Source organism: Rhinolophus sinicus, chromosome 10 (assembly GCF_057876585.1).
Source record: "Rhinolophus sinicus isolate RSI-liver-muscle chromosome 10, RSI-T2T, whole genome shotgun sequence".
Lineage (NCBI taxonomy): Eukaryota > Metazoa > Chordata > Mammalia > Chiroptera > Rhinolophidae > Rhinolophus > Rhinolophus sinicus.
In genome coordinates, this window is record NC_142510.1 from 15,859,762 (window position 1) to 15,882,431 (window position 22,670).

The 22,670-nt window shown below is 58.8% G+C and overlaps 1 protein-coding gene and 1 long non-coding RNA gene across 2 annotated transcripts in view; one reads left to right on the forward strand and one right to left on the reverse strand.

Moving 5' to 3' along the window:
• Positions 1–21,604, forward strand: part of LMF1 (lipase maturation factor 1) — a 99,173-nt gene extending 77,569 nt beyond the window's left edge. The window contains exons 6-11 of the mRNA XM_088801359.1: positions 4,797–4,964; positions 18,089–18,272; positions 18,646–18,799; positions 19,105–19,288; positions 20,584–20,696; positions 21,379–21,604. Coding sequence (XP_088657485.1) covers positions 4,797–4,964; positions 18,089–18,272; positions 18,646–18,799; positions 19,105–19,288; positions 20,584–20,696; positions 21,379–21,586 — 1,011 coding nt within the window. The 3' untranslated portion in view covers positions 21,587–21,604. The remainder of the gene's footprint in view (positions 1–4,796; positions 4,965–18,088; positions 18,273–18,645; positions 18,800–19,104; positions 19,289–20,583; positions 20,697–21,378) is intronic.
• Positions 15,767–16,486, reverse strand: LOC148756858 (uncharacterized). Its single transcript, XR_016022628.1, has 2 exons — positions 16,070–16,486; positions 15,767–15,959 (listed from the first exon to the last, which is right to left on the reverse strand). It is a non-coding gene; the product is annotated as an uncharacterized LOC148756858 (long non-coding RNA).
• Positions 21,605–22,670: the final 1,066 nt, after the last annotated feature.

The following is a 22,670-nucleotide window of genomic DNA, read 5'->3' on the forward strand; positions in this document are numbered from 1 at the left end:
AGGGACACAGGACCATCCTGTCCAGGGGACCCAAGGGCACATAGCATTGGGTGACAGTGAACAGGGAGGCTGCATCCAGGGGACGTGTGGTGCGCTATGCTCACTTGTCCCTGAGCAGGGACCCAGGAAGCCCTGCCTGAGAGCCTGCCACCTTGAGGAGAGGGCCTCTGCCGTCCAGCTCACACCTGCATGCAGACTTGGGGGCTGGGGGCCTTGGCATAGGCTGTGGACAGCCAGCCCACCACCTCTGGGCCCAGGCCCCAGCCTGCCCGTGGCTATCCCCTTGGGTGTCTCCAGGAAATGGGGGGAGCGGAGAGGCAGGACTGTCGGGGCATTTGTGCTCAAGTCTGCTTTTCCCTGCTGGTTGGCAGCTGAGGCCACTCTCAGTCCCAAGGCCCCCACCTCCAGGCCAGCGAAGCTCCCTGCCCTCAAGCAGGCAATGTCTGCCCTTAGGCCGGTTCTCGACTAGATTCACACCATGTTTCCCCGGGAATAAGTCCTAGCCAGACCATCAGCTCTAATGCGTCTTTTGGAGCAAAAATTAATATAAGACCCAGTCTTATTTTACTATTATATAAGACTGGGTAGAATAGAATAGAATAGAATAGAATAGAATAGAATAGAATAGAATAGGAGGGTCTTTATACTATACTATGCTATATTCTATACTATAATATATAATATAATATAAGACCGGGTCTTATATTAATTTTTGCTCCAAAAGACACATTAGAGCTGATTGTCCAGCTGGGTCTTATTTTGGGGCAAATGGTAAAATTCAGTGTCTGTAGCCTAGGAACATGGTGCCCTTTTCAACGTGGGGCCCGGGGTGATGGGACTGGGGGAGAAGAGAAGGTCCTCAGACCCCCCTCTGCTGCTTGAGACCTGGGCCAGCCTTGTCCCCACGGACATAGCTCGGGGTGTCCACGCGAGTAAGTGGGTCAGGGCCAGCTCAGCCTGGCGCTGGTGACACTGCTAGCGTAACTGTGGGCACCTTGTCACACCATCCTGCCTGCTGTAGCAATGCCCGCCTGTGGTTACAGGTGGCAGATGCAGGGCCAAGGGCACCCCCTTCTGTCTGTCTGGCAGGTGGTGGAGGAGGCTGTGTTGATGGCGGGAGCTAACTGAGCAGCCCGGGCAGGCAGGGGCTCCCACTCCAGCCTCTGCTCCCTGCAGACGGGGTGCTGCCATCTTGTCAAAACTCGCTTTCCCCGGCCGGCGGAGACTGTTGGTAAAAGCGGGGCCTTCAGCCCTGAGAAGTGTGCAGGGTCAGCTGTCCCTCTGCCAAAACCAGGGCTGAGCGCTGGGCGCGCTGCCCCTACCTGCGTGCTCCGCCGAGAGCTGGCCTGCGGCCAGGCTGCTTTCTGAAATTGGACCCTAAAATGTAACCGAGGGGCTCGTCCAGACTTGGGGGAAACAAGCCGTGGTTGTCTGTCACCATTTGCCCGTTTGGGCATCCTTCCAGGCGCTACCAGCAGAGAACAAGCATGTGTAACAGGGTCCTGTCTCTTGCTTGATGGGCTCTGCAGGGGGGCAGACTCACACCGGGCAGACTCACCTTGTCACGCTGGCCCCATCGGCACGGCTGTGGCCCAGGCGCTGGGTGCCTGGTGCACGTTCATGTCCAGGGGCCGCAGGCCCCGGGGCGTGCGTACACACACACACACACACACACACACACACACACCACTTGTGTAAGCACATACACACTGTATCCAGAGAAAGCTTTGCTGTTTTAAGAAAAGCTGAAACATTTGGAACTGATTTTGATGCCTTTTTTGTTGAATGAAATTGTTGGTAACCATCAGAATATCTGTGACTTTAGAACAGTCGGGGTTTCACTCTGCTCAGACATTACCTGGCAAATCCGTCGTCAAGAAATGCGTGCGGGCCTATAAGCAGAAAAACCCCAGCAGTCCTGCTGGCCCCCACCCGTGTCTCCTCCCCCATGGCCCTGTACCCCCTTCCCCAGAGGGGCCTACTTCTCCATCTGACCCTCCCTCCACATTCTCAACTGGGAACAGGGTTAGTTGCTGGGAGCCCCTGGGGCAAAGATAGGCAAGGGCCCGCTCAGGTTTCTGTAGCTCTGGGGATACAGGTAAATACAGGTAAATGAAGAGACTGGTGAGCTGGATTGGCACAGACGCAGGGGCAGGTGAGACCTAGTCACACGTCTGGTTCCCAGCTGTGCTGCTGAGTGGCCTGGAGACGGTGGTGCCCAGGCCAGGCTGGGTCCAGCCTTAATCCGAGGGGCCCGGCTCCTGGGACAGGTGGCTCTGTGCAGGGCTGGGTAGGGAGGCGTTCAGGTGACTGGAGCATCTTTGGTGCCAGAAAGTAGGAAAATGCTCAGAAAGTGGTATGAACGGTCAAAACACGTGATGTAAAGGATTATAACCCATGAATAAAATAACCCACGTGTCCACACGGGCATCCGGAAATACCCAGGGAGGCGGACACCGTGCAGAAGGAACGATGGACCCAGAGCTCACCATTCACATGCCATCAGAACACTTGACTCCAAGAATCATCAAAGGGTGGGGCAGCTGGGATATTTGGGTGTAACGGGGTCTTTTCCTAGCCTCAAACTGCAAAGTGGAGAATAGTAGTTTTGTGGGGGGGCCCTGGCCGACACCTCTTAATCAAGAGATCCAGGTGGTAACCGCTTGTGCTAAGACACATCTCCACCCTGGCCCCTGCACCTGTCACCCCTGGTCTTCGGCCAGAAGAGCGTGCCCCTGTCTACCATGAGGAGATCGGACACACCCACGTGGTGGGACATCCTACAAATGAGCCTGTGCCAGCACCCTGATGCTCAGATCCGGACCGTGGAATGTGGGCGCTGAAGGCAGTGTGTGACCCAGGATATTCTTTTGTTTAAAGGACATTATTTGGGCAACTGGAGGAATCTGAGTAAGGGCCACAGGTGACAGACAGTGGCATGTCGCTGAGCCGTGACGCTGCTGCACTATGTGGGAGAACGCCCTTCTTTTGGGAAATTCACACTGAAGTACTTAGGGAGCAAGGCGTCATGTTTCAGCGACTCAAATGGTGCAGAAGACACCCCTGTGGTGAGAAAAGAGGAAGAGCGTGGTACAATGGAATCATTTGGGGCATTGGGGATCCTTTTTTTTTTTTCCTGTAAGTTGGAAATCGTGTCCAAAAGAAAAGTTGGCAGGAAACATTTTCCCAAACGGGGCGGCAACCCTTCCCCAGCAGTCATCCTACCTCTGAGCCAAGGGGCGGCCAGTTGGCTGGGGGTGGGCGGCGCAGTTTCTGTGACTTCCTGCCCTGCCTGTCGTCCGTGCCCACCACCTGGCCTGAATGTCAGGCCACAAGGGCACACACTTAGGGTACCCAGCTGTCACGCGCCATCCAGCTTTTCCACGTGCTGAGTGGTCACCTCCCCATGCCCGTCGCACAAAACGACCCGCAGGACAGGTCCTCCTGTCCACAGCAGGTCTGAGAGGAAGCACGCCCGGGCGGAGGGAAAAGCCAGGCTGTAACCTCACCCGATGCTGGGGGGCCTGGGGGGGTAAGTGGCCAGGGAGCGGTCACAGGGGCTGGGGTCAGCACTGCAGCGGCAGCTGCTAGAGGTACTTCCTTTCCCTGCGATCTAGACAATGTGTGACAAGGAAAAGTCCATTTCACATTATCAGAAACATCTTTAAGTTTCAAAATGGGAGCCGTGCTGGCACAGCCACTATTACCCATTGGTCCGTCTCGCCCGGCCTTTCCCCAACAGTGGTCGTCGTTGCCCATGTGACGTTCTGTGTCTGTGGGGTGCGTGTGCAGGGAGCACCAACGTGCCCTGTGTGTGCTTGGCCCAGGCCTCGGGGAGGGGCAGGGAGGTGGGCACAGCAGACGCCCACACCCTTCACGAATCACAGCGCCCTCCCCGGACGGGAAAGCAAGCCAGTTCGTGTTCGAGGAGATCAAGTCCCCCGAGGGCCTGGGGCTGCCAAAGCCGGGTGTCCTGTCAGCGTGGAGGGGCCCTGTGCACAGTGGCACCCGTGCCCTTCACCAACTGGCTTCATACTGGGGCCCCGACGGGGCAGTGAGCCGGTGCAGGCGTGTTCAGACCCTCATAGGTGGGGACGTACCCATCCCGTAGTGCTGGCAGTTGGCGCCTCTGCATGTGGGTGTTGTGTGATCTATGTGGCCTGCTCCCAGCCTCCACTACAGATGGGGGATGGGGGGTGCAGGGCCTGTCAGGTGGGCCCTGGGGCGGCCAGCACCACGGCTGAGTCAACACGTGGGCCTCCCGGGACACGCCGCGCTCGCCCACTCTGAACACGTGTTCCCAGGAACACACACTCGGGGCCAGGACCCCATCCCCAGCGTTCGTCGACCTCTGAGCGGAAACGGAACGCATGTGAGCTTCGGCCTGAGACAGGCTCCCACGGTCCCGCCCTCCTCCCCCAGTAACGTGTCCTCCTGGGCTCTCCGGGGCTCTGAGCGCCCACGTAACCAGGGCCTTCAGGGCCCCTGAAGGGGTCGGCGTCAGAATCACAGGAACCCAGGCAGGAGGAGAGTGCCCCTGACATGCACCCTGAGAAGGCCTAGACTTGGGGCCCCATCGTCCCTGTCCTGGCATCTCACATCTTGGCAGCGTGGGAGCTGCTGGAGGAAGGGCCATGGCACCGGCCTTCCCCATGCCGTTCCCGGCCAGGACAGCCCCAGACACTACCTTCCCCCAAAGTCCCCTGTCACCCTCCTAAACCGGCCAGGGGGAGGGCTGGGGTCGCCTGTGGGATCAGGCTTGGGGCGCAACTCACAGGCCTCCCCCCCTCCCACAGACACAGCCGGTGCCCAACCCCGCAGCCTACTTCCTGCACCGCTCCCCGTGGTGGGTCCACCGCTTCGAGACGCTCAGCAACCACTTCCTGGAGCTCGTGGTGCCCTTCTTCCTCTTCCTCGGGCGGCGGATGTGCGTCCTGCACGGCGCCCTGCAGATCCTGTTCCAGGTGAGTCACCGCCGACACTCGTGGCCGTGAGCGTCACCTGTCGGTTCCCAAGAAAAACGCTGTTGGGATTTGAAATTTCTGTGACCTGCTTACTGTTCTTTTTTTTTTTATCGAACCTGCATCTGTCATGGCGGGGCCCTTGTGACGTCGCTAGTCGTGTCCAGGAGTCGGTGTGGTGTCGGGTCGCAGGCGCAACGGGCAGCAGGAGATGGGCCTCCCCTGATTCCCAAGGAGACACTCCTGGGCCTAGTGGGATGTGACCGGGTTGGTGGGTGGGTGGCTTTCGTGGCCTCCTGTATCAAGTTCTCTTAAGTTTCTAGTTTATTAGGAAGTTTCGTGATGTTTATTTGTGGGTGTGATTTGTCATGAATGGACGTTGAATTTTAGCAAATGGTTTTTTCTCCACCAGTTGTGGGAAGGTCACTTTTGTTCCCCTTTAATCTGTTAACGTGGTGAATTGCATTGAAACTGCTCGTGTTGAAGCAGTTTTACATTCCTCGGGTAAACTCAACTTGGTCGTGCTGTGTATATTAGTGTGTTACTGGGTGTGGTTTGCTAATCCTTTGTTTTGGTTTTTGCATGGTTGTCAGGGAATGAGATTCGTCTACAGTTTTCCATCCTGTACTGGCTTTGCCTGGTTCTGCCCGGGCTGAACTGTCACCCTCATGGGGCCCGTTGAGGGCAGGCCCCCTACTCTGAATGGATTCATGAGGACAGAGATAGCGCTCCTGCAGGAGCCCCCTGGCCTCGTGGGGAGGGGTCTCTGTGACCTCTGATTACCACCCTTTGTGGCTGTCAGACATACAGGTTTCCATTTCTTCTGGAGGCAGTTTTAGTGGCAAACATTTTCCTGGGAATTTGTCCATTTCAGTTGCTTTCAGATTCATTGGCCAAAAGAAAGTCAGAATATTCTCTTATGTTTGGAGAGTCTGGATTTGTGACCTTCTCTTTTCAGCCCATGTGGCTCTTCTAAGAGCACGGGGCTGGATTCTTTTCAAACGGAGGCTGACACCTGTTCTCTTTTATGTAATAAGCCCATACATCTCAACTGGTGTCTCTGGGTTTATTTCCACACCTTTGTTTTGTTTTTTTCTCATTCTGTTATTTCCCTCTCCTAATTATTCAGTTGGCGCAAAAGTAATTGCGGTTTAAAGGGTTAAAAATAATTGCAAAAACCACAATTACTTTTGTACCAACCTAATAGTAAGTTATACAGTCAATTTCTTTCAAGTGTTAATATGCTTTCCCATCTTTGCTGCCATGATGGCCAAAGGCCTGAAAATGCTGTAACCGGCTCTGTCCCTACCTGTCGCTTGCTTTCGCTGCCCCAGTATTTTAGCTCTCTTTTGTTTTGCTTCATATTGAAGAATGTTTTTAGAACAGCTTTAGATTTACAGAAAACTGAGCAGAGAGTAGAGGGGGTTCCCTTATCCCTTCCCGGGTACAGTCTCCCCGTCATGAACGGCTCATGTTGCATGTGTTATAACTGATGAGCCAATACTGATAACTTTATTATTAACTGAAGTCCGTAGTTCACTGTGGTTCACTCTGGGTGTCGGGCTTTCTATGAGTTGGGACAAATGTACAATGTCATGTAGCCACCATTGTCGTATGACACAGGATTAGTCACTGCCCTAAAAGCCCTCCGTGCTCCCCGATTCATCCCTCCCCCGCCCCCCAACCCCCGGCGACCACTGATCCATTTACTGTCTCCACAGTTGTGCCTTTTCCAGAATGTCACGTGGTTGGAATCACCCAGGACGTAGCCTTTCAGGCTGGCTTCCTTGTTTAGTAACATGCACTGGAGGTTCCTCGTGTCTTCTTGTGGCACGAGAGCGCATTTCTTGTCATCGCTGAGTGATACTCCACTGTCTGGATGTACCACAGTTTACCCATAACCTGTCCCGAGTTGGCTGGAGGACAGAGCCCTGGCTCGCTGGTGAGCCTTGCCAGCAGCCAGGGGCTCTCAGTACCGTGCCTGCCCCCCTCCCATACTTAGGCCCCACGGCCCTGGGGTCTCAAGCCGGTAGGAGGAGGCTCCAGGTGGAGGCTGGAGCATCCTCGCGAGTCTCCTTCAGCATGGGTGCCACCTTGTGCCCAGCCAGTGGCTCTTGCCACTGGAAATATAGGTCTGGCTCCCAAGGCGGCTCAGAGAGCCCCGACCCACACCCTCAGGAGGAATGCAGTCTGCTCTGACTTTATAGTCGTAGCTCTTGGGGCTGCAGGGCGTTAATTAGTCGCTGCTTCAGCTGCTTTTACAAGCCTAGAACCACGGGGACCCTCTCAGGGCTATAAACTCGACTGGGCCTGCAGGGACCCTCCGGGCATCCCTCGGGCTATACTAACTGGCTCTCTGTTTGAGTAACCCGAAGCTGGCTTTGACAAGCACTAATGAAAAGCAAGTTGTCATATTACCTGAAAAAAGAATTGAAGGAAGTTTGGTGGCAAATCAGATCTGGGAAGATTGTTACATTGACCGTTGAATCAGCGGCCTCATAATGCCCTTGTTTGTTCCCAGTGCACTTGGCTCAAGTCCCATAATGCATCAGGACGAGGACCAGCTAACTGGACCTGGGCTGGCAGTGGGTCTGACGCCGACCCAGGACACCTGCCACTGGGTGGAGGTGCTGTGCAGATGTGGGGGCTCAGAGCTCAGGCGTTAACAGCTCCCAGCAGCCTCAGGCCACACAGCTGGGTCTCAACCCGGTTCTTGGGTCTGCTGCCTTTGTGGACAGTGGTAGGTGGTGGTGGCACAGAAACACTGGGCAGGGCGGCCAGAGCTGGACTTCTAGGACGCGGCTGCCAGCCTGCGCTCTGGGCGTTGTTCCAGAAGATGGGCCCACATCCTTGCCTGCCATTCCCTGGAGGTGATGAGAGACCCTGGGCCTGGCGTGTCCCCGGCGTTGTCCTCTCCGGCTCCAATGCTATGCCCGGGACACGGCAGAACCCCAGGACTGCGGCTCTTTTCCAAGGCCTGTTGTGTAGCCCCTTCAGGGGCCTCAGAGCGGAGAGGAAGAACGGCCAGCTGGCCCCTGGCAGGCAGCGTGGGGTCTCAGGTGTGGGGGCCGCAGGGTGCAGCCTCCTGACAGGTGTTCAGCTCTCCGTGGGTGTGGCGTCACCGTGGGGAGCGGCCCGTTAGGCCCGCCCGTGGGTCGTGCTCCTGCCTCTGCGCCCGCAGCCCCGAGAGGCATCTCTGGTTGTTTGTTCCCATCCATCCCCTCGGGAGAGGACGGAGGAAGTGAGCCTCTCACCTCCTCCCACACTCAGTTTACACAGCTGTTCCAGAGGGTTCTGCAAGGCCATGGGCCCATTGTCCACTCAGAGAGGCGCACAGGAGAAGTGGCAGGCGCCACCCCACCCCAGCCTCTGAGAGGCTGCAAGCCTGTGAGAGAGACCCGGGAAGGGGCAGTTGTCAGCTTCTGCAGTGGGGCTGCGTGGGCATCCGGGCCGAGTCCGAGCACCAGACGGACATTCACCAGGTGAAAGCCTCCTGGTTGGTGCAGACTCATGGATTCCGGACCAGATTCTCCTTCTCTACCTCCCACCGTGTCCTGCTGTTTCTAACCTGTGTGACCTTGGCCAGTCCTGGGGACATCTCACCATGGGGCCATCCCCATGGCTTCAGGCCCCGAGTGCCTTGCCTGGATTGGGGTCACAGGAGACCTGCCCGGGGCTCCTGGCTGCACAGTCTCCTTCAAGTATGAGTCCTCTGCGAGGTCTGCAAGCTGAGAGCCCAGCAGGCTGTTCCAGAAACCCGCCCCTCCCTCCTCGGGTCACCATGCGTCATCCTCGGCATCTCCTGTGCCCGAGCCTCCTGTGCTGACGGCTGGTCTTCCTGCCGTGTCCGGCTCTGACGCCCCAGCTCGGCTCGCTGGGCCGCCGCCCAGTCAGGTCTCCTACGGGCTGCGTGGTGCGCTGCGGGCACCAGTAAGGGTACGGCGCCATGGCCTCTGTAAATACAGATGGACGGTGCGATTGACTCGTTTCCCTCGGGGGAGACACTGCAGCAATGAGACACCTCAGCCGTGCACGGGATGCCAGACTCCGTCCAGGTGGATGGGACAGATAAAGGGAGGCAGGCTGGCTAGGGACACAGCCAGTGTGCACCGGACAAGGGCTCTGAGCACGGCCGCGTGACATCCCCATGATGTGACTTTTCTGAATCCTCAGGGCTTCTGCTGCTTTATTAGAAAGAGGGATTTATCCCCCAAACTGAACCCTGTTGGCCCTACTTCCCTGGGTCAGAGCCACCCAGCTGGGTTCTCATTAGAATGACTGGGTGGGGGGGATCTTTGGAAATATGCTTATACCAGGGGCCCCTCCCAGACCCCCTAGGCGGGAACCTTGGGAGGGCCAGGCATTGCTCAGACATCATTTAGGGCCAGGCAACCTTTCAAAGTATGCTGCCAAGTTCTCGAGAATCCTGTCGCACTAGAACATTCTAGACCATGGGCATGTAGACCAGGCCTCAGGGGCGGGGCTGGCACCCCTGCAGCTGTAGAGAAATTACCCTTCCTGGGCCGGCCCCATGCGGCTCCTGCACCCACGTGTGCAGCTGAAGCTGCAGGCAGAGGGCTGAGGCCCGGCTAACATGACTTCCTAGGGAGCAGGACTGGTGTCAGTGGGCAGAGTGTCCACCAAGATAATGGTGCCAAACGGACAACAAAGCCACCTGGAATCTCAGGAAGAAGGCTTGACTCGTGGGAGGCATCTCGGCCCGGGCTGTGCCGTGTCCTCGCTCGCGTGACCCAGGCCCACGTCTAGCACAGCTTCGGACAGGGCCAGGCTGGAAGCAACAGGGCTGCAGAGAGGTGGGCCTCTGTTGGCGCTTGGGGGTGGGGCAGGGCCAGGAGGGCTCGTTGGCTGCTTGTGTTTTCCAGTTCTCTTTTTCAAAGGCTGAAAAAGTCCCCATGCAGATCCCAGCCCTGCCTGCACTCAGTAGCCGGACACCCCGCTCCCTGCAGATCTGTAGCTCACCGAGGGCCCTGGTCAGGTCTGCCCAGGCAGGGCCACCACCAAACCCCCTTATTCACCATGGGTGGGGGGGACTGTGGACCACCAGGGTGGCCCGGGCCATCTGTCTCCCCGAGAAGGCTCGCATTGCAGCCAGCAAGATGACAGGCTCCCAAATCAGAGCCAGGGAAGCCACCGCAGGCCCCACAGCTTCAGCACCCACAGGAGCTGTGGGGCCATCCCAGGGCCAAGCTGTCGTGCCGCTGGGGTGTGGCCCTCACATGTCTGGAGTGGCCAGCCGACCCCAAGAGGCGCCAAGAGCCCTCCCCCCCCCCCCCCCCCGATGGCATTGTTTCTTGTTTTAAATGGAGAATGACTGATTTGGAGAATAAAACGGGAAGAAGAGGACCCATCATGTGCCCCCCCTGTGGTCCTTTGGGGGGTTTTCCTGCCACAAAAGCGCGTGTGCCCAGCTGGGAGCACAGCTCGCATAGCGTTCTGTGTGGGTGTTTTCACTGGCCTTTAGCATCTTTGCAACCACCGTTTTCAACAACCACAACCATCATATACAGGTTTTTAAATAGTCAATTATCTTTTAAAGAAATGTAAAAGATTCTTTAGATTTAGTATTCATCAACATTTTCACCGCCTCCGACACTGCTTTCCCCTGTACAGACCCGTCTCCACAGGAAGTCTGTTCCTCCTGCTGGGAGAATGTCCCATTTGTTGTATAACTGTCTTAGGCTGGAAGGCTTTTCCTTCAGCCAGCATCTTCCAAGGGTGTTTTCCAGCTGTCACGTTCCAGCTGACGGTGTTTTCTCTCGACGAAGATGCATCTGTCGTTTCTGCCTGGATCCGTGTCCTCGTCCTGGTTTGTCATGCACTTTCCCCTCTGGCTGCTTCTAAGACTTTTCTCTTTTTCACTGCTTTGCAGCAGTTTGACTTGATGTGCCGTGTGGATTTCTTTGCGTTTATCCTGCTCGTGACGTCGTAGGCTTCTGTGATCTGTTCATTCCCCGTTTCCATCAAATTAGGAGGATTTGGGGGCATGATTTCTTCATGTTGTTTCTGCCAACCTTCCCGTTCTGGGATGTAAATCCTTGTCCCCCCGGGTCCCGGAGGGGCCTCTCTCCTCTCTGTGTTGAGAAAGGCCTCACACAGCCTCTGCCTTGCTCCTTTCACTGTGTCAGTTTTGTCCAAAGCCTTCCAGTAAATTCCTATTTCACAGAGCACCTTTTAAACTGCAGTTATCACCTGGTTCTTCTTTATCGTTTTCATAAATCCCTTAGTTCTGACCATGTTTTCTTTTAAATCTTTCATTGACAATAGCTGTTTAAACGTTCTTACCTACTCTCTCCAGATCGCCTCCTGTTTCTGAGCCACTGTGTTCTGGCTGCAGCTCGTCTGCTGCTGCCACCGACTCGCCTGTGTGTTAACTGTGGATTGGATGTTGGCCATCGTGTTGTGGTGTTGAATTCGCAGTAAATCAAAACAACTGATTTACTTGCAAATCGGTTTCATCATCTTGACACTTGTCTTCAAATCCTCTGGGTGGATCTAAACCAGCCCTCACTGCGGGGGCTCTGTCAGCACTGCTGGGAGGACTGGGGTCTCTGCTGCAGGCCTCTCTCCATGTGGATTCCTCAGAACTCATCTCCCTAACCTGTGTGAGCTGGGTGGGTGGCTGCCTGGCCTCCTGGAGCCTTCTGTGTGCCTGCGATCCATCGAGCGCAGTGGTTGGCAGACTTGCAGGGACCCAGGCGATTCCTACAGCCCCTTGACCTCCCCTCCGGGGGCTTCCTCCCTGCGTGGGACCACAGAACACCTCCATGCAGGATGCTGAGGCCGTCACAGGTCTGTTTGTTGCCCTTCTCTCCGCGTCGAGTCCTGCAGGGCCTGCAGCCACGTGTCACGCAACAGTTGCTTCTCCTGTTTGGTTCACTGTCCAGTTGTTTGTGTTGGCAGTGGAGGCTCCAGCCCCACTTCCTCCCTCTTACCTACAGAAGACGTCGTTGGTAGGGAGTTTGAACCTTGAAGCCTGTCATTCCCTGGAATGAGAAGTCAGAGCGAGGAGGCAGGGTCGGATGGCATGGACTTGGGCCTGCGTCTGCGGGCAGAGGAGGCAGAGGTGGTGCGTGCGATTCCGCTCCTCTCTGTGCCTTCCTGGGACCTCCCCGCCCCCCGAGTCCTCTGACCAGCCCTGCTCCACGCAGCAGAAGGAAGCACACACCTGGGAGCGTGATCCCAAGTGTTTTCAGGGAAGCAGGCAGGATGGAGGAGTGGGAGAGGGTGCCGGGGGCGTCTCTGGGGCGCTCCTCTGGGCCCTTGTCCTTGGTGGGGGTGTTTAAAGATGGGACGTGGGGTGGACACCAGGCCACGTTGTTCAGGTCAGTTACCAGTTGGGAGCCAGACCCAGCGGCCGTGTCCTGATTGGTCTTTGGAACATTCCCGCTGCTGCCGAGAAATCCAGTGACCTCACGAACATGTGGCCCCCACCCCACCAATGCCCAGCCTGGCTCTGTTCACCAGAGCTGAATGGCTGATCGGTCGTGTGTGACACCCGTTCGCCGCCCTCACCGAGAAGCCGCGTCTGCGCAGACTTAGGAGATGAGGGTCCTGGTCTCAGCTCGGCCAGCACCGCTCCCATGCCTTGCATCCCAGTTGGCAGACAAGAGGCTCCGCGCTGCTTAAACCACTTTGCCTTGTTTCCTTTCTTTCCTTTTTTCCTCATTTTTTACATGTTCAGTGAAAATGCTTATTCTGTTTTGACTTCTAATTCATCCTTGGAAACGAGAAACCACCCAAACGTGTGGGCTGCGTCTCGCTGCGTGAGCCGTCCCGGACCCTTTCCTCTGAGGCCCCAGGCTGCTTCCACGTCGGGAGTTTACATCATTCTTCTGGAAAGTCGATCGTGAGCCGTTGACCTTGCTGAATCTGTGCCATTTCCCTCCTCAGTTCTCCCAGCTCTGGACCACAGTCAGGGAGGATTTCTCAAGTCAGTTTTCTAAACCTCTCCCTCAGATGTCAGGAGTCTCCGTTCTGCTTTTCACTTGTTACGGGTTTTCCCATTGTGCACCTGTTACATGAGAGTGTAGGTGAGTCAATGCCATTTACTGATCAGGGTCCTTTCAGCTTAGCCTGGGTTTCTCTGAACACCTCTCCTCTCCCTGCACTGGGCCTTCTGGGGTCTCAGAGGAGCCACGAGTGAGCAGAAGGTGAGACTGTCCCTCAGGCAACGTGCAGCTGAACCTGGAACAGTCAGCCCTGCAGGCCCGACAGGTGGACGCGCTGGGCAAATCAGCACCGCCAGGAAGCCGCCAGGCTGCCCTGCTCGGTCTTGCAGGTGACGGTGTCCATGTCTTCTGGTGGCACGAGATTTGGTGGAAAGACAGAGGTCTCGGGGAGAGGCCGGTGTGGGCACTTCTCCCAGAGGCAGCAGCTACAGGCGACAGCGCCTCACAGGGCAGGAGGGCCCTGTAGGTGGACAGTGGTGAGGAGCGGCCTGCATGTGGAGCAGCTCTGAGGGGCTGCTGTGAGGTCGGGCAGTGTGGGACACGCCGTGCATGCCGTTCCCGTCCCCGCTCACAAGGGGAGTGTCCTGGTGGCCCAGGGGAGCTTCTGGAACCACAGCTCCCTGAGGTCTGTGGGGAACGTGGGCAGGGGCTGCTTGTTCTCCCTCCATCCCGCTCTTGCTGCGTCTGCGCTGGAGGCCTGGGGGCGGCCATGCACGAGGATCCCCTCAGCTTTGGTGGCCGTCTCAGCCGTGCCCTGGGGAGTGAAGGCTCCAGGGTGTGTTATCACCACACACCCCAGGCAGCAGCCCCATAGGGGACGGGCTCGTCCTGGCCTGACGCCCACTGTGCCGTGGGCCTTAGCCACACGGCCGAGCCATAAAGGGGCCTCCAGGTGCAGCCGCCCAGCCATCCACCGAGCCACCTGGCTACAGTGTGAGGCTCTTACCAGAAGGTGAGGGGCCGCTGGGCAGACCAGGTGCCAGAGAGGGGGGCACAGAGGGAGCAGCCGAGCTTCTGTGAAGTCGTCCCTGCAAGTCACTGAGGCAGGTGGGAGACGGGAGAGCGGGGCAGGCGGAGAGGCCTGCGTGGACAGAAACTGGAGGTCAGACCCAGAGCAGGGGCAGCAAGAGGGACGCTGCTGTCCTGGGCTACTCGGCCACAGGAGGGTGTGCCTGAGGTGGCTGCGGCCAGCGCACCCCAAAGGGCTCAGCCCCCACCGCAGCCTCTGGAAGAGGGGCTGGGGGGAGGGGCTCTGAGCTGCCCCCACCTGTGGGGGTCACCGTCCGTGCCCCAGGCCATCATCGGGAGTCAGCAGCACTCAGCCGACTTCAGGAAGCCACCTGTGTGTCAGCTCTGACGGCCCAGACGACCTGGAGGGAAAGACCCCGGCCCAGGCCGAGTGCAGGCTGGGCTGGTTTTTGGCACGAGGGTTTGTTGACATCATAGACAGAGAAGAATAAGAAATAATTATTTGGGGGCTCAGAGCCAGGAACACTAGTTTTCCAAATTAATCCGGGGAGAGCCGTGAATCCACAATCTCTCGTGTCACACATCATAAAACTCCGTCGCGATCCATAAAACTGACAAGACCCATCGAAAGTCCAGCTCCTCCCTCGCACGCTCGTTAGGCCGGCGGCGTCTGTGACCTCGCATTCCTCCCAGTTGCTGGATTCAAGGCCTTTTCATTGAACTTCAGAAATTAAGGGGCTGTGCATCAGCTGAGTTTTGCTCAGCCTCAGAGAAGAGCTGAGGGACTTGGGACACCTCCACTCCCAGCTCTGTCATTGCACCTCCTTCCTCTCGCCTCGGCCTCACGCTGGCCTGCAGTGAAGCCACAGCTCCCTCGCTCCACGTCTCTCCGTCTGCTCTCCGGGCTTCGCACATACACCTGTCAAGTCACCTGGACAGGGAAATGGAGGCTCTGTGCTTTAGTGACTGTCAGCTGCTACGGTCTTGTTTCTTTCAGAAGTGTGTCCATTGGGTCAGGTGCACAGGTACACATTGAACTTCGTGAAAATGCCCGTTTTATTCCTCTTGTTTCTGCAGCAATTTTACCGTCTTCATTGTGGGTTTTGTTTATTTGCTCATTTCGTCTTTTCCTCGAAGTCTCTTGGAAAGTGTGCCCACCTGGCCGTTTTTGTCACGTGACAGATACCTGGGCTCCGGTGCTCGGGTTCCGCTCCCAACGTCCTTCCCTCATTCTGTGCTGTGGGTCGCTGACCGACTCCCACTGCTGCTCCGGCTGCTGCTCCGGCTCCCAGCTCTTGTTTCCTCTTTTCTGAGGCCTGGGCTTGAGGCAGCTCATTGGCACTTTAATTGCGCCCACCGTGGACCCACCTGCTCTCACCTCCCAGGACCCCTGACTCCATTCCCTGGTCTTCCCAGGACTTGCTCTGCAGGCCTGTTCCCGTCACCCTCACATCTTCCTCTTGGCCTGGGCTGGTTCCGGGGCCTGAGAGGGAACCAGCCAGGTTGAGTCCACACTGAGTCCCCACAGGAGAGGAGTTCTGAACCTCAACTCACACCCCACGTGGGAAACGAACTCGAATGGATGAGAGACCTAAACATCACAGCTAGACCTACAAACCTTTTAGGAGATAGTTATCACCTTGGGGTACGCAAAGCTTTCTTAGATGGGGCACAAGGCACTCACTGTAAAGTTTTTTAAATTGACAACTTGGGTGTGGCGGCAGGGTGGGGGGGGGATTGATAGCGTGGCCTTCATAAAAATGTAAAACTTCACCTCTTCCGAAGATACTGTGATGAAAAGGCAGGCCACCAGCTGGCAGAAAATAATTGCAATATATGCATATCTGACAAAAGACTTAGAACCCAAGCTGATTGCTTTTTTAATGGGAATAAACTTGAACAGATTCTTCAGAGAGAACATGTGAAATCCAGCAAGCACAGAAAGGGGCCCTCAAGGTCGCTGCCACCGATGGGGATGCCGGGTAAGATCAGCGAGCTTCTGCTGGGTCCCGAACAAAGGGCTGAGGCGCCCGTACCCCCACTCGGCAAATGGCTGCTCCTTTCAAAGTCAAATGCACCACATGACCCCTAACTAGTCACCACCTGTGCATCAATATTGATGGAAACTTGTCTCCTGGTAGCCAAGCCCTGGGCACACGCGATACTCACCACAGGAGGGCAGGTAGATGCCCACGCACGTCCGCTCTGCGGGGTGTGGGGTGCTCTGAGGCCCAGGGGCTAAGCCAGCAGGGGCAACACCAAGTTCTGGAACAGGCAGAATAACGGGGTGCCAGAAGTCAGTGCAGAGGTTGGGGCGGGGTATGGTGAGGGGATTGACACAAACAGGCACAGGGAACTCTCTGGGGGTGGGGGTTGTGGATTGTGTGGTATTTACACAGGAGAAAGTGTGGCAAAACCCATTGAACTCTACGCTAAAAATGGGTGCAAGTAAGAATGAAGACTTCCCACGTCCGTGTCCCACTGATTCCTCTGCTCCTGTTCCTGCCGCGTTTCCATCCTGCGTTTCTGCTGTCACAGTGTCCACAGTGGTCATGTCAGCCCTCAGCCCTCAGCAGTCAGTCTGTCACCCTACATTTCAAGGATGCTCGTTGGTCCCCAGTGAGCTCATTCCAGGGGCATCAGCCTGGCCTGAGGGCGTCCCCCATGGGCCAGCGCCTCCGCCACCAGTCAGACCTGCTCTTACTGGAGACGCTGCCCGTGCAATCTGGGCTTTCCAGAGTCATGCGTGTGTGTCCCGGGCTGCACCCCACGTCCCAGCCTGTCCTGTCCTGTGGTCACTGAGAGTCCTCCTCACTGAGGACGCTGTCTGCTCAGCATGCTCTGCGGGTCCCTGGGGGCTTGGCGACTCCAGGCCTCTGTCTGGGGCCCAGGGGCAGGCGTGAACGCAGGAGCCTCCCCTCAAGTGAAGACTCCCTATTACCCACCACCAGACAACAGGGCATAAACAGGCCAAAGGGGTTATTTTCAAATCACAACTTATAAATTGTGCAGAAGGAACTTTCCAGAAGTTCTGGCTGGGAGGTGGCTCCAGGATGCAGTCCTCTGTGACAGGCTGGGTGTGCGGGAAATCTCCACGCTGTCGGCACCTCATCCATTCATGACCTTAGTTCTACGGCTGAGAGTCTCAGTCCCTTTGGGGTGATTCTGAGTGGAGAGTCTCTGTGGATCACTGAGTTAGCACCAGGCCACAGGGACGAGCCTGGCGGGTCGGGGACACACGGCAGCCTCGCCTCCCTGGTCACCATTTTCGGTGGGATATTTGGGGCATGTTTGGGCTTCCTGGACCCTGTGTCATCCAGGCTCATCCCAGACCCTGTACCAGAAGCAGCGGGGGCAGTGACCAGCCTCTCAGACAGCTGCCCCCTGGACTGGCCTGTCCTTGTGGCTGCTGTACAAGTTCAGGAAGATGGGCTCCAGCTAAGCTGCAGCCAAGGGCAGGTCAGTACACACCAGACGCAGTAGATGCCCAGGGAAGGGCCCTTTGCGTGGTCACGGAGGTGTGGACAGGGCAGCAGACAGGCGCATGCACCAATCAGGAGAGCCGCAAAGCCCCTCCCACCTCCTGCAGGACCCGCAGGGGTCTCCACATCCCAGGGCTGGTGGCAGAGCCCCCTCCCTAGGGAGGGGCACATGCCGCAGGGTCCACGGGCCTGTCATTCCTGAGGCTGCCCCAGGCCTGTATTGATTAACAATCACCTTAACAACTGCCACAAACACAAACCACCGCATCAGATCTGTCGGTCAGAAATCCGGGCGGCCTTGGCTGTGGCCTCAAGTCGGGTCTCAGAGGCTGGAACCGAGGTGTCTGCAAGCTGGGCCTTCACTGGAGGCGCTGAGAAGAATCTGCCTCCAAGCTCATGCAGAGCGTGGACATCTTGGGGCCAGGTGTGTGGCCTGTGGGGGGAAGCAGGGCCTGGACCATGGCCTCCTGCCACCCTGGTCCCTTGGAAACCAGCAGCGGCACCCACACATGCTTCTGGGAAGAAACTGGAACCCCTCGGCACCAGCGCCTCTGGGTGTGGAATCTGTGTCGCTGTGGAGTTGCTGGGTCCTGGTGGAGCAGGTGGAACGGGCAGCTGGAGGGGACGGCAGGCTGCGGCCTGCATGAGCGCCCCAGGCCTGGCAGGGTCCTGCTCGGCCGGGTCTGAGGCGCTGCCCGTCCCGCAGGTGGTCCTCATCATCAGCGGGAACCTGAGCTTCCTGAACTGGCTGACCATCGTGCCCAGTGTCGCCTGCTTCGATGACGCCACCTTGGGGTTCTTATTTCCCTCCGGGCCTGGCGGCCTCAAGGACCAGGTCCTGAAGATGCAGAAGGAGAAAGCTCGGGGGGCCCAGCCCACGCTTAGATATGGTGGGTGGACCCCTGCAGGTGTGAACACACGGCCTTATCCCCGGGCCCAGCACAGCCGCCCCGGGAGGTGCTGGCCCATTTTTAGTGAGTGACAGCCAGGCCCACCCCACGAGGACAGTTGTCGTGATGGTTTCCACATCAGTTTCAGAATGACCCTTGGCTGGGGGAAACGGGGGTTGTGGAGAGGGACCCCTTCCCAGCCTCCCAGGAGGGGGCCCAGCAGCACCTCCCTCGGCTTCTGTGAGCCCAGAGGGACTGGACAGAGGCCAGGGTGTGGGGGGCGGCCGAAGGGCGGGGGATGGTCTCAGCTCCTCCTGGAAGCGGGGCCGGGCCTGGGGGACAGACGCTGACCTGCTCCCTCTTCCATGCCAAGGCCGCGTGGTGCGACAGGTGGTCAACCTGGCTCTGGGCGCCCTGGTGGCCTGGCTCAGCGTCCCCGTGGTCCTCAACCTACTGAGCCCCAAGCAGGTCATGAACAGCTCCTTCAATCCCCTCAGAATCGTCAACACATACGGGGCCTTTGGAAGGTACGGCATGTAGCTGGGGTCCTGTCTCCGCCGCCTCTGGCCCAGGTCTGGTCTCCTCCCTGTCCGCCATGTGGTCGCATGGACCCCACGGCCCCAGAGGGAGACTCAGCCCTAACTGGGCAGGCAGGTGCTCCTGGTCCAGGGCAGGGACTCGGGGCTGCTTTCTGTCCCCCCTGGGCCACCGTGACCATCTAGGAGAGGCCAGCCCCCACCTGCTCCTGCAGCGCCAGCCTCACCCTGGTCAGCTCAGGGCGGAGGGCAGGGTGGGGGTGGCGGCGCCTGCCCTGACTCAGTTTCCCCGACAGCATCACCAGGGAGCGCACGGAGATCATCCTGCAGGGCACGGCCAGCCCCAACGCCAGCGCGCCTGACGCTGTGTGGGAGGAATACGAGTTCAAGTGCAAGCCGGGCGACCTGAGGAGGCGGCCGTGCCTCGTCTCCCCCTACCACCACCGCCTCGACTGGCTCATGTGGTTCGCAGCCTTCCAGGTAAGCGCCCGCTTTCCCCCACCCTGGTGATGCAGGCTCTGGTCACTCCAGCATCCCCACGGTTGTGGTGCCTTCAGTGGGGACACGTGGGGCTGCAGAAAGTCCTGCCACAGGGCCGGTGGGGCTGAGATCAGACCCCAGTGGAAACATCACAGCCCACACGACACTCAGCTGTGGGCGCTGTGCACCCCCCACCCCCCTGCCCCGCTCTGACCAGCCTCACACAGCCCACCTGGGCCCTTGTGAACTCGGGGGGTCAGGCTAAGGACTCCTGCTGTTGGGGCGTCAGCTGAATGTATTCCCGGGACCAGCCCTCGAGGCAGAACTCACTGCTCAGCCATGAGGACACGCCCGCCGAGACCAAGGGCCTAGATCTGAGGCCCGGCCATAGCGAGTGACAGCACGCTCCCAGGTGCCCGCCTTCCCGGGGCTGCGTCTTCCTCCTGCAGCCGCCTGGAGCCAGGCGGGCATCAGACTGGGCTGTGGTCCGAGGCTGGGCTTCCTTCCACGTCTTTCCCTGTGCGTCCACTGCACGCACAGGCTCTGCCTCTGGACAGCAGTGGTTCCCCACGTTGCTCAGACCCCTGCTGGATCCCAGGGCCCTCCCTCAGACACCCTCACACGAGGATCTCTGGGTTTCGAGGACCAGGGTGCCACAGCCAGCTTCTCAAAGTGCCTCCACCAAAAACAAGACAGGCATGGCCAGCGTCCACAGTGTCTGCTCAGGTCAGAGCGAGCCTGGAGGCTCCTCATCCTCCTGTTGACCCGTCGCCCATGGCAGCAGCCTCAGGAAGGTTCTGTCAGTCGCCTGAGAAGCCAGGGCTTACAGGTGAAAAAGCCAAGAGGTGAGCTGGTACAACCAGGCTCCGTGCTTGCTGCATCCAAGTTACACACGGACAGGACAGTGGGGCAGGTGACCAGCATACAAGTGAACAATTCACAGATGTCTGGCCAGTGGGTGAAAATGGAAGCCAGCAGCCCCTCTGGAGGGGAGCCCAGACCAAAGCACTGGGGCCTGGGGCCCCAGGGCAGCCCACCATCCAGGAGAGACCGACCACGGACACACTCAGTCAGGCCCGGGACAACAGACTGACGTAGGGAGTGACCGGGCAGGGCCCTCTGAAAGGGGGGGAGCAAGGAGTGAGCACACCCTCTCCCGAGGACCCCTGGGGGCCACAGCCCCACAGTTCCAGCCCACCCCAGGACTCAGGCTGGTGGCTTTGTCCAAGTGCCAGGCAGTGGCTGTGCCAGCTCAGTACCAACCCAGCAGCCACCCCTCCTCTTGTTGCCCCCAGACCTATGAGCAGCACGAGTGGATCATCCACCTGGCAGGCAAGCTCCTGGCCAACGAAGCTGATGCCCTGTCCCTGCTGGCCCTCAACCCCTTCGCAGGCAGGGCTCCCCCAAGGTAAGACTCCCCTCAGATGGGACCCCCCACCAGCTGTGGCCTCAGCTACCTCAGGGCTTCTCCCCCAAATGCAGAATGTGCTCTGGGAGCCAGGCCCCCACTCCTGGATATGTGCCGGGTGCAGAGGTCCACAGGCCCTCAGGCCTCCCCCTTCCAGCAGCATTGCTTACTGGCTGAAAGGACACGAGCTTCTTGGGAGGGGCTGGGGCCCCCAGACAGCAAGTCCTGCCCCTCAGTCCCGGGGGGTCTCTGGAAGCCTGCAGCTGAGCGCTCGGCCTTCCTTGGGGCTGCACACCATGGGGTCACCTTTTCTGGAGTCCAGCCTGCCCCCAAGTCCTCTGGTTGGGGGCCTGGTTGTGAGGGGGCTCCTTGTGGGCAGCTCCCCCACCCCAGGAACATCTGGATGGACACACATCCCCTCCTGGAGTGTAGACCCGGGACTCTGAGCCCTAGGGTCCCCTAAGAGGCTGCGTCTCCACAGCCAGGGGCTGCAGGCTGATGCCCGGGGGCTGCAGGCTGATGCCCAGGGGCTGCAGGCTGATGCCCACCCTCCCTGCAGGAGGGTCAGGGGCTGCAGACTGATGCCCGCTCTCCCTGCAGGTGGGTCAGGGGCTACAGGCTGATGCCCGCTCTCCCGGCAGGTGGGTCAGGGGCTGCAGGCTGATGCCCACTCTCCCTGCAGGTGGGTCAGGGGCGAGCACTACAGGTACAAGTTCAGTCTCCCTGGGGGCCCGCATGCTGCTGCCGGCAAATGGTGGATCCGAAAGAGGCTGGGCCCCTACTTCCCTGCGATCAGCCTGCCGGACCTCAAGGACTACTTCAGGTCGCAGGAGTGGCCGTACCCAGACCCGGAACAGCGGGCGCCAGGGAATAAAGTGCACCGGAAATAAAGTGGGAAGACCTTGGCACCCCCGCGTCTCCGCCTGCACCAAGATATCCAGGAAAACAAACCCAGGGAGGAGAGGTGGGAGCCGCTGGGGGTCTCCTGGAGGCCGGGTAGGGCCCCCCAGCTTTCCTCCTCGTCCACAGTTGGTCCCCAGGCAACCCAGAAAACCCCTACCCCACCCCACGTCTGGTCATCTCCGTTGTCACCAGGCCCCCAGGAGCTCCCAGCTCTGGTCAGCCCGGGGCCACCAGCACCCACTGCACAGGCCTCGGCTCCCGCATTGGCCATGGCCTGGCCCAGGGGTCCTGCTCCACAGCCAGGCCCGTGCCCCCAGCAGCCGTGTGGCGTGTGCTTGGTGTGCTTGTGAGGAAACTCCCTGCTCTCCCCTCCTCTCCACGCCCCCAGGGCTGGCTCCCCCCACGGCCACCCCTCCTCAGAGCCCTCCCTGGCTGGCCTGGGCCCTGCTTCCTCCCCCAGTGAGCAGCATCCACAGGCGTGGACAGAAGCCCTTTGTCCCCCCCGGGGTGGGCGCCCCCAACGGGCCCTGAGACGCGGTACCTCTTCCTTCTTTGTGACCACAACCCCCCAGGCACACCATGGAGCCTGCCCTGTGGCGGGGGAGTTTTGGGGGCTGGGAACGTAGCAGAGCGGCCGGCCCGGCCTGGGTGCTAGGGCGGCAGTGGTTCCCACAGTGGAGATTCTGAGGGCCAGTTGTCAGATGTTAAACTGGCTTCTTTTTTGCTTGGCGATCCTGGGGCCCCACTGAGAACTGGGGTGCAGCCTAATGTGAGCGGTGAGAGAACGGGCTGGTGTCACACCGGACAAACAGCTCAGCCCCAGCCCTGCTCAGCCAGGTCGAGGGATGGTGGGGGTTCGGAGCTGCTTCCACCCATGGGGGCAGCAGGCTGTGGGGTCCCCCCTCCTCCCTGGCCTGCCAGCACTGGTGGGAGTGGCCGCCCACCCCTGCCGCCCCATCCCCAGCCTTCCAGGGCGCCAGGCTGCACTGTGGAGGGTCCCAGTGGGAACAAGGTGGTTTAGGCCAGGAGGCCGGGATGAGGTGGGCACAAGTGTGGGTCTGTGTGGAGCGC